Here is a 9,556-nt window from a genome sequence, read left to right as displayed (position 1 = left end):
ATCAACTAGTCGAACTCTAGGCCCATATCTGGGCTGACCCAGGCCCATCCCAGTCTGATTATCAAGTGGGCCATCGTTATAAAGAAAGGATGGACGGACATTGTGAGCGATTCTCATTCACCATACATGTAGTTTTAAGGACACTGAGTCGACCCAAGTCACGTTTCGATCGTCACCGTTCATATAAAGCTTGGAACTACCTGAGCCGTTCATTAGGGCTCTAGCTACACATCTGCTCGGAAGGCCGTGGTATTATTACTTGCTACAGCGACAAGTGGGGTTCACAATCTTCTTTGGGTGGGCCCCACAGATCCGACGGTCGGGCCCACCATCTCATAAAAGAGAAATCCACACGTAGAAAAGGAGAGATAATCTCTCTATACTTTATTGCTATTTTTATAACCATCCATCCGAGGATCTACCCCGTACATCACACGAGGATAGGATATGTAAGTCGGGATTCATGGATTATTAGGTGGGCCCCACACGAAATCTTAGGCTTTGATGAGTGGTGTGATTTCGAAGGGGGGGCACCACATCTCGTAGCATCCGATAACGAAGTCGTAATACCCGCCGTGCAATCGGAGCTTCTTGTTTGCCACCGCGTCTCTAACGTACGGGTACGTCAGCAGGTTCTTCAGCGACACGTTTACCGCCTCCTGCACACGTGTGAGAAACACATGCATTAGATCAAAGCCGTTCATTTCATTGGAGAAATTATTGTGGGCCATATACTATAAAAGCAACGGCTCACATTCAGTGAGGAAGGGTCAATAAGTGTTGGAGCCCACAGGAACTGGGCTAAAATGAGCCCACGTTCCCATTGGGCCCCTCGTGATAAACGGCTCAGATCTCTCAGACTACTGAACAGGTGGCAAAAATTTTCTCACCCTTTCGCACTTGGCGCATTGCTCTTCGAAGGGCAAATGCCCGAATTCTCTTTTCACCTTGTCCCTGGCTGGTAAACCGATTTTTACCCAGTCTTCTATGAAATCACTGCAAAAAATTCACACGTGAGAGTAAAATGACATGGGACTCAATGCTCTCCTTAGATTGCTCCAGGATACACGCACGTGCCAATGTCTCACTTGGGTGCAAGATCTAAGCCGTGCATCAGGTTGGTCCCACGGTGTTGATGCCTTGGTCCAAAGATCAGGCTGGCCCAGCTCATCAGTTGGGGCCACTGTGTACTTAAAATATGGACGGCTGATAAGTTGTCGATTTGTTTCTTGCATTCTAGCCAACCTGATGAGCAGACCGGTTTGATTTTCAGCCTTGAGCTATAGACATGGAAATCACCATCTTCCAACACTTTGGCACGTGTGTTGGCACGTAGAGGTGCTCTGGAAACTAGAAACAACTATGCACGTGTGACTTGTTATGTTTCACATGCTTGGGTCTGGGCTTGGGCTTGGACAAAGCATGCCTGGGCTTGATGGGCCGGCTAACCCAAAGGCAATCATTTTGTCTATGGCACAAAGTTACTGGACTTGGTCTGGATTTGAGTTGGATTCGCTAAGATTATTCTTTTTTAAAATTGAATACTCTTAAGAATAAGTAGAAAAAGATGACTAATGACATTTTCTTCTCGCCATAGTTCTCTATCCAGATTTCTAGTTAGGTTATTGATTTAGGGTTATTAAAAGAACCAAAGGAGTAAAGTAGTGAATATAAGAGAGCTTTGGAAGTAAGGAAGTGAATAAAGAACATGTTGCTACTTACGTAGTGGTGGATAAATCATCTGGGAGAGACATGAGCCCTTTGATCCCTCCACAACGGCTGTGCCCGATCACTACAATATTCTTGACCTGCCCAAAATCTCATTGTTTGTAAAACAGACTCCTTGCTGCATAGATACATTATTGTGAAAGCATAGATACAGAACTTCAAAACTCGACTTGACTCGATGTCTAGTTGGGTTGAGTCAACTTGAAGACGCGACAGAGTCTTTATTCAGCTCAATTCAATATTTTAATTCTTAAATTTATAATTGTTAGGAGTAGATAAATTATACAAGAAATGACACACAACTTATCATTTGGTTAGGGTTATCAATGGGACGGGCTCCAGCCAGACAAAATCAAAATTTTGAATAGGCCCGACCCATAAAGGCTAGTTTGAACTAGTTCAAAATCCGGGCGAAGCCAACCACAGGCCTGGCCCAATGACAGTTCTCTATGTGGTGCCGTTGTAGCATGCTATGAGTTTACACATGAGGTACACATGAGGTTGGCTCTTCAAATCTCACATCTTGCTTTTCTCAAAGGCCAGCTGAGTGGGCTAGTGATTCAGTCGAGTCATGCCGAGTCGTATGGAGTTAGTCAAGTTTCGAGTCGACTCAATGAGTAGTGTTGAAACCCAAGTGAGTTGTGACTTCTCAAGTCGGCGAGTCTTTTGACCACTAAAAACCATATGGATTTGCTATGGTGTATCCTAGGCATGATACTTTTATTATTATTATTATCATTATTATTATTATTTATTTATTTTTTTTAAATCTTGGGAACATAAATGTTAGATGTAGGCTCAATTTTCAATTATCGAAACTATTTATATGATCAAAATCCACTATGTATTGTCCCACCTTGTTAGAATGTTAAGTCTTTTGATATGCATTGATATGTTATCCTCTAACCATTTGAACTTAAAAAAAAAATGATGTAATTATTTATCATGGTATCAGAGCAGAAAATTAATCGTTTAAATTCTCATTTAAATTAAGAGAGTAACAAAGTGCTTGTCCTGTATACCTTAGTTCAAAAAGCAAGGCTCTCTGGTAGGCCACAAATGTACCAAAATAATGAATGAAAGTTCCATTCCATCATTCATTGATTTCGTTCACTTGTGGTCTACCTGATCATACGTGCGATTGGCACGTGTTTTTTGTGAGATGATTTACACTGTGGGCCCCACTGGATATTCCGCTTGGATGTCCTACACATGTTACAGCCTGGCATGTGTGGCCGCGTGTAGAAATGCGTGTAGGACTTGCAAAATCTCTGCTAGTACTTACCGCAAGATGCAACACTGCATATTCAATGGCAGCTCCAACTCCAGAATATCTAACCTGCAAATGCACACAATAGATCAAGTCCAGACGTTTTATTAAATACCAATTAGTAAGGAGATTAGTGATGGATTATCCAGTGATTAATCGTGGCTGTCCACACACCCGGTCGTGGGGTGGGACCATGTTGGCGATGTTCCGAAACATGAACGCCTCTCCTGGCTGGAAATTCAGGACATGGGAGGGGCACACACGGGAATCGTTGCACGCAAACACCATAAACTGCAGATTACAAAAATAAAAATAAGGGATTTATATAGATAATAAGATTAATTAAAAACAAATTAATTATCTATAAAAAGTGATCTCATGGCCATATATAGTTGCATTTGGACTTGTTGGCATCTATCCTCGCCTATCAGGACTGACCATTACGTCCAGTCCACTTTTCATAGGCTGCCTTGAAAAAATCATACTAATCAGATGATCTAAACCATCCAGTTAGCGACATGCAAAAATGGATGTAGAAGATTGTAAATAGAAGATAGGCCCAGTCATGGGTGTTTAAGACCATCTGATTGCTGTGATTTTTATAGAAGACTCCATCAGGTGGGCCACACATGACCGTCGGTGTAGATTTGATCATTAAATTATTCAAATTGAATAATTTAGTAGACCCATTACACTTGTGCTTATTGAAAATAAGTTTGGGATAGGACGCTTAAACTGTAATATCATGCGGGATATGGATACCTACGGGATAAAAATGACTATACCTAATAGACCATCTAGGTAGGTCATTTAGATGCAAGAGAGTCCAAATACAACCATGCATGGAAAAGTTTCATACAAGTGAAACACTGATAGTTACTAATGAATTACAGTTATGCACCTATTAATCACCTAATAACACTAATCCTATCAGAATCTTAAGAAACTTGCATTTAAAGGGTCATTGTTCCTTTCACTACCTACTAATAAATTTAAAAATAAATGAAAAGGGATATGTGTGTGTGTATATATATATATATATATATATATAGGGAAAAGGTACTCTGCGCTCGTACTGTGGGCCCCACTGTGATGCATTTTGAAAATCTACCCCATCAGTCAGATGCACCATTCCATCGTGGGACTAGGTCTCAAAAATCAAGTCAATCCGTGACTTGTGTGGGCCACACCACATACAGAAGTGGGGAGGGGCCGTGCACCATTAAAACATTCATAATCAGTTTTTTGGGCCCACTGAGATGTGTTTTGCAAATCCAGCCCATCCATTATGTGTGTCCCACTTGAATGAGGGTTCAGACCAAGTTTCAGCAGCATTAAAAACTCAGGTGGGCCCCACCAAGTGCTTTTATATGTTTTAACGGTGTCTTCACATGATTTTAGATGGTATGGCCCACCTGAGTTCAGTATACGGGAGATTTTTGGGACATCCCATAATTTAGAGGGGACCCATCAAATGCACGGTGTTGATGGTCGACACACATCATGGCGGGGCCTACACAGCTTAACCTCACGGGAGCTTATCGTGAGGCGGAGCGCATAGTACCTTTTCCCATATATATAATCAGCTATTAATTGTGATTTTGAGACAATAGGTTATTTATGCTCATTCCGTGGACTATGATTAGGGGCTATTTTAAGAAACTTACAATAAATGAATGATCCATGGCTCAAGTGGTAGACGAGTGAAAGATACCTCGTTTTAACACTGAGGTCTTGGCATCGATTCCTAGTGGGGGTGGCTAACAGTGATGTGCCAACTGAAAGTGCCGTGTACTAACAACCTAACCAAAAAAACAAAAGAACGATTGTGACAATCGCTGCCTATTGATAAATTAAGAAAAAAAAGGAGATTGTGACTTGAATGGCTCAAATTTAATGGATAAGATTGTCTATTAACTATAATTTGGGACAATAGGTTATTTATTCTCATATTGTAGATTCTATGATCAGGGGCTACTAAAGAGACTTATGTGGCCATCACTACCTACTGATAAACTCAAGAAAAAAAGGAAAAAAAAAAGAAAAAAAAAGAGAAAAGGAGAGTCTGAAGGGCTCAAATTCAACTCTAAAAATGAATGGATGGGATTGCCTATTAATTGTGATTTCAGGACAACAGAATATTTATGGTCCCAGGAGTAATATCACAATCCTAGGACCATCTCAGCATGTGGGCTAATTATTGGGTACAGGCGCTCTATACGGAGTCCCGACATAGGCAAAACAAACTCCTTGTCTACGTGGCATTACTCTCTTGCGGGGGCGTCAATGGGCCGAGCTTGGCCCTGAAAAATCAGAATTTTGAATAGGACTGACCCACGGCCCAGCCTAGAACAGCTCAAAATCCAGGCTGAGACCTTACACAGGCCTGACCCGTTCACAACCTTACTGTCTTGTAAACCAACCAAAATCCTCTATAACATGTTAGATTGCATGTGTTTTATTCAACGCAACACCTAAGCTCCTTATGGTTCACCATGTTGTATATGAAAGAAATTCACTCTGGATTGGGTTGGGCATGCTAGACTCGGTACCAAGTCAGGTCGGGTTCAACTTAGGCCTATTTCAAAACTGGATCAAGTGGGTTCAACCCTAACTCAGTTTGACTTGACTTGATGATCACCCCTACCCCTACTTATTGTTGTATGCCCCTGCATGAGAATGGTGTCGTAAATGATTTTGCGACCCCATAAATATTTTTTTTTTTTTAAAAACGATTTTAATAAGAAAGGTTTTCAGGTCATTTAGCTAAAGTTTTTTAAAGGGAAAGTTGAACAAATGCATAAAATAAATATTATAAAATTCTTAAGTTATTAGGGTAATAGATAAATAATAGGTGATAGTTTGACTAAAATATTCCCTTTTGACAGTACTGATTTTACGCCCATTTGGGGCCTTTTCTAGCCAAGGATGGCAAATGGGTGCTCGGTCCTTATCTGAAAATTTGAATGTGGTCAAGGTGTGGCCCACCCAATCAACGGTTGGAATCAATTTCAATTGTTACATATTGCCAACTCATGTATAAATTGCTAGGAGCTATTTTCTCACAAACTGTATACACAGCCTCAGCTGTTTGGTCATGCATGCCTTTGTAGGACAAACAGCTCAAAACAGTCCATGATGCATAGGTGGGGTCCACCTTTGCATGACCAATATCACAATCACAGGCCAAAGAATAATTTCACAGTGGTCAGCTAAGCCCACATGCGTGTAGAGCCTCAGCAAACATGGCACGTGTGCATGAGATCCGAGCTTCCCTGAGGTGGGCCACACTCCCTAGATCTTCCTACCAAGATCAGTCCTTTCAACTCCTCAGCAACAAATGGACGGCTGAAATAAAATTCTTTACATTGTTGTGGAAATTAAGGTCTTACCGGGGGACTCTGCCCTTCAGCAAGTTTGCAGAACAGCTCTGGGTTCTTGCTGCAAGAATACATTATAAAGTTACAAACCCATGTAATGAATCAGGCATGTTTCGTGGTCCATCTCACGCTCTTGGAGCACATGTGGCGGAAATCCAGACCATTGGTCTTTTGTTTCTGACCATCATGCACACACATGCCAAACTAATAACTGTGGCGTGATTAGGACCGTCTATTAAATTTTTGGGCTCACTGATGGCTTTGCCACAGTCCAAAAATTGTCCAATTTCAAAGATTACTTAATCAGCCCCTATGGATCATACTCCAAATTAGATCAACGGTTTAGATCATCAAATCAAGGCCCCACATATACCAAAGCATGCGCGTTACAAACCACAGCGTACACCTCAGTCATAAAAAGGGTGGACCGGGTTCGGGTATGCTTACTCAAACTTCTCCCTCTTGAAGAACTCGAACCCGATTCTCATCCTCTCGACCGGGTCCATGTCGGGCGGCGGCAGAGGCAAATCGCTCCGCACGGGCGGAAGCTCCACCTTCTCGCTGCAATTTCAAATAATAATAATAATAAATAAATAAATTGATGAGAAATTTAAAAAAAAAAATCAAAATAGAGTTTTATCGTGACGAGAAATTCACGAGAAAATTGAAAGGTTGGGATTTCTTTACCTGAAATATTTATTCAGTGTTGCAATTGCGTCTTCGTACGAATCTTTCGCCATTTCTTCTCTCTGTAATTTTTATGGAATTAGATTAAATAAAATTGCAATTTTCAATTTTTTTTATTAATTAAAGAAGATTTAAATACTAATGCATTTGATTAGCTTTTGGAATTAAATTTAAAAAAAAGGAAATGATACGGTCAAAGATTGTTATTGAATGGGACGACATCAACGTCATCCAAACCGTTCATCAAGTAGGCCACTCTATCTATACCATCAACCTAAATTTTTTTAAGAATGGACCAGTCAGATGAGTGGGTTGAAAGCAGAGAGATGAGCGGTTAGGATGAGAAGGTCTCAAGTCCAACCGGTTGGATTATAAGTTATGGTCCACTTGGTGGATAACTACCAACCTTTCACGTGTAAGACATCTAACCTGTCCAATACGTTGGCCCCATCATCAGGATCATTTATATAAAATCTGCCATATCAGCTCATTGAGAGGACCACACATGTAGTTTGCTATTTATCAAGCGCCATCCATTGTTTTCAAGGTGTGGCCCACCTGATGAGTAGATAGGTCGGATTTTTTACATTAGGTGATCCCTATGATGGAACCAACCCAATGGAAGGGTTAGATTTCACATGGACTTAACAGGTTGGAAGTTACCTTCTGGATGTACCTTACCTTGTGATCCAACCGGTTGGACTTGAGACCTTCTCAGTTAGGAATGGATAATAAGAGCAAAGAAGCTTTGGGTCGACACAGTCTAGACATCAGCAGATGTGGGTCCGGACCATGTTGGAGTCATTGGACCCACCTAGCCCAACATGCCTGGCCTAGCCATGGACCGGCCTCATGGGCTAATACTGGCTAGTAAGCCATGTTTGATATGAGCACAACTGATATTTGAACATTTGGGCTTGGGCCTTATAGTGTCAGACCAGGCCTGGTCCGACACTGTGTTTCATCCATGCCATCGACCCATTCTTCCATATCATTTTATAGTATGAGCCCAGAAATGAGGTTGATCCAAATCTCAAGTGGACCGCACAGTGTTGATTGAACGCCCACCATTAAAAAATTCTCGAGGGCCACAAAAGTTTTGGATCAAGCTGATATATATATATATATATATACCCTTCATCCAAGTTTGTATGATCTTATCAACAGGTTAGATGTCAAATAACCATTACAGTGGGGCCTTAGAGGTTTTTAATGGTGGATATTCAATTACTACTGTTTTCCCATGGTGTGGTGGAGTTAATTTTTAGATCTATCTATATTTTGGGATTAAGCGTTTAAATTATCTTTCAAAATGGATGGACGGCGTGGATAAAGCACATAATCATGGTGGGATCCACATGGCACCGACCACTAGCCACCTGGTGGCAGCCTCCCTAGTACGGTTAAAGGGAATCATTTAACAAATGATAGCCTCCTATGATCGGTCACCGTCATATTAAAAATGATCCCAACACATCCAGACCATCTAAATTGTGGGGCATACTCTTAAAATACATCAATAGAGCATTCCAACCGTCCAATTGATGGCTATCAGGTTGAATGTAAAACTGCGGGTGGTCCAAATTCTAAGGCTACATTAGATGGTTTCCATCATCACCTCAGCTTAATTTTTGGATAATGCATTAAGCCAAGTTGGGTCGGCGATTTGGACGGTCTGGATACCGCGTGCACGGTTGATGAGTGGTGTAACTGGTGGTGAACTATGATAGAGAAACTAGTAATAGACGGTGTGCGCCCATAAAGAAATAAGATTCAGTGCGCACAGATCTCCCGCCATTCCAGAATCCAGACTGACAGGTATGGACTGTGAAATGCTTCTGAGTTCTGACGTTCCCGCCAAACGAAATTGGGTGGAGGAAGATATGTGCGCACCCATTCTCAGTCATCACTGTGCGCTCATAACAAAAAGACATGAAAATTTGTTGAAAACATAGCGAGAAATTGGAGAATTTGAAATAGACTAAAATTCCAAAACCTTCAATTTCTAGACGAGAAAAAACAAAATAATTCTAAATAAAATGGAAATTCAAATTCGAAATGGATTGGAAATTAAAAAAAACATATATATAGAAGACTTGGAAGGAAAGAGAAAATGAGATTAGAAGGGATGAGAAATTCAGAAGAGAAACGTCTGAAATATCGTATCTCAGCAGCAACCTTTTTTAAAAACCTTTCTTCTAGTAAGAGAAATCAGGAAAACACGAGTATGAGTCCATAGGGACGCTGCGTATATATAGAGACGTTAGACGGTCAGTCGCGTTGGACCGATCTTGGTCAGTTGCTCATGGCTGCCGTCCATGTGTTTGGTATGATCTGATGATCTGGCCAGCTTAGTGGGTTTGGTTGGCGCACAATTAAAACGTGGGCGCGGATTGGGTAACAACCCCACCAGGAGGACCTGGCTAGAGACGGACAGTTCTGTCATGTGCTGTGTGGGGCCCGCCGTGGTGTATTTGTTTTATCCTACGTG

General features: G+C 41.3%; 1 protein-coding gene across 1 annotated transcript; it reads right to left on the bottom strand.

Moving 5' to 3' along the window:
* Positions 1-355: 355 nt before the first annotated feature.
* Positions 356-9,348, bottom strand: LOC131252808 (carbonic anhydrase 2-like). The gene is made up of 9 exons (XM_058253530.1): positions 9,216-9,348; positions 7,066-7,127; positions 6,826-6,939; positions 6,391-6,439; positions 3,173-3,289; positions 3,014-3,067; positions 1,723-1,808; positions 891-996; positions 356-659 (listed from the first exon to the last, which is right to left on the bottom strand). Exons 2-9 carry the CDS (start codon positions 7,116-7,118, stop codon positions 495-497), a joined length of 744 nt encoding a protein of 247 aa, XP_058109513.1. The 5' UTR covers positions 7,119-7,127; positions 9,216-9,348; the 3' UTR covers positions 356-494.
* Positions 9,349-9,556: the final 208 nt, after the last annotated feature.

The sequence above is a fragment of the Magnolia sinica genome, chromosome 8, assembly GCF_029962835.1.
Source record: "Magnolia sinica isolate HGM2019 chromosome 8, MsV1, whole genome shotgun sequence".
Lineage (NCBI taxonomy): Eukaryota > Viridiplantae > Streptophyta > Magnoliopsida > Magnoliales > Magnoliaceae > Magnolia > Magnolia sinica.
This window is presented reverse-complemented; position numbering and strand designations above follow the sequence as displayed.

Excerpts from the sequence above, each read along its gene's own strand:
- LOC131252808 (XM_058253530.1), bottom strand. The coding sequence starts at position 7,118 with ATGGCGAAAGATTCGTACGAAGACGCAATTGCAACACTGAATAAATAT. Across the intron at positions 6,940-7,065 it reads ACACTGAATAAATATTTCAG|CGAGAAGGTGGAGCTTCCGC; the intron begins GTAAAGAAATCC and ends TTGAAATTGCAG. Across the intron at positions 3,068-3,172 it reads TGGTCCCACCCCACGACCGG|GTTAGATATTCTGGAGTTGG; the intron begins GTGTGTGGACAG and ends GTGCATTTGCAG.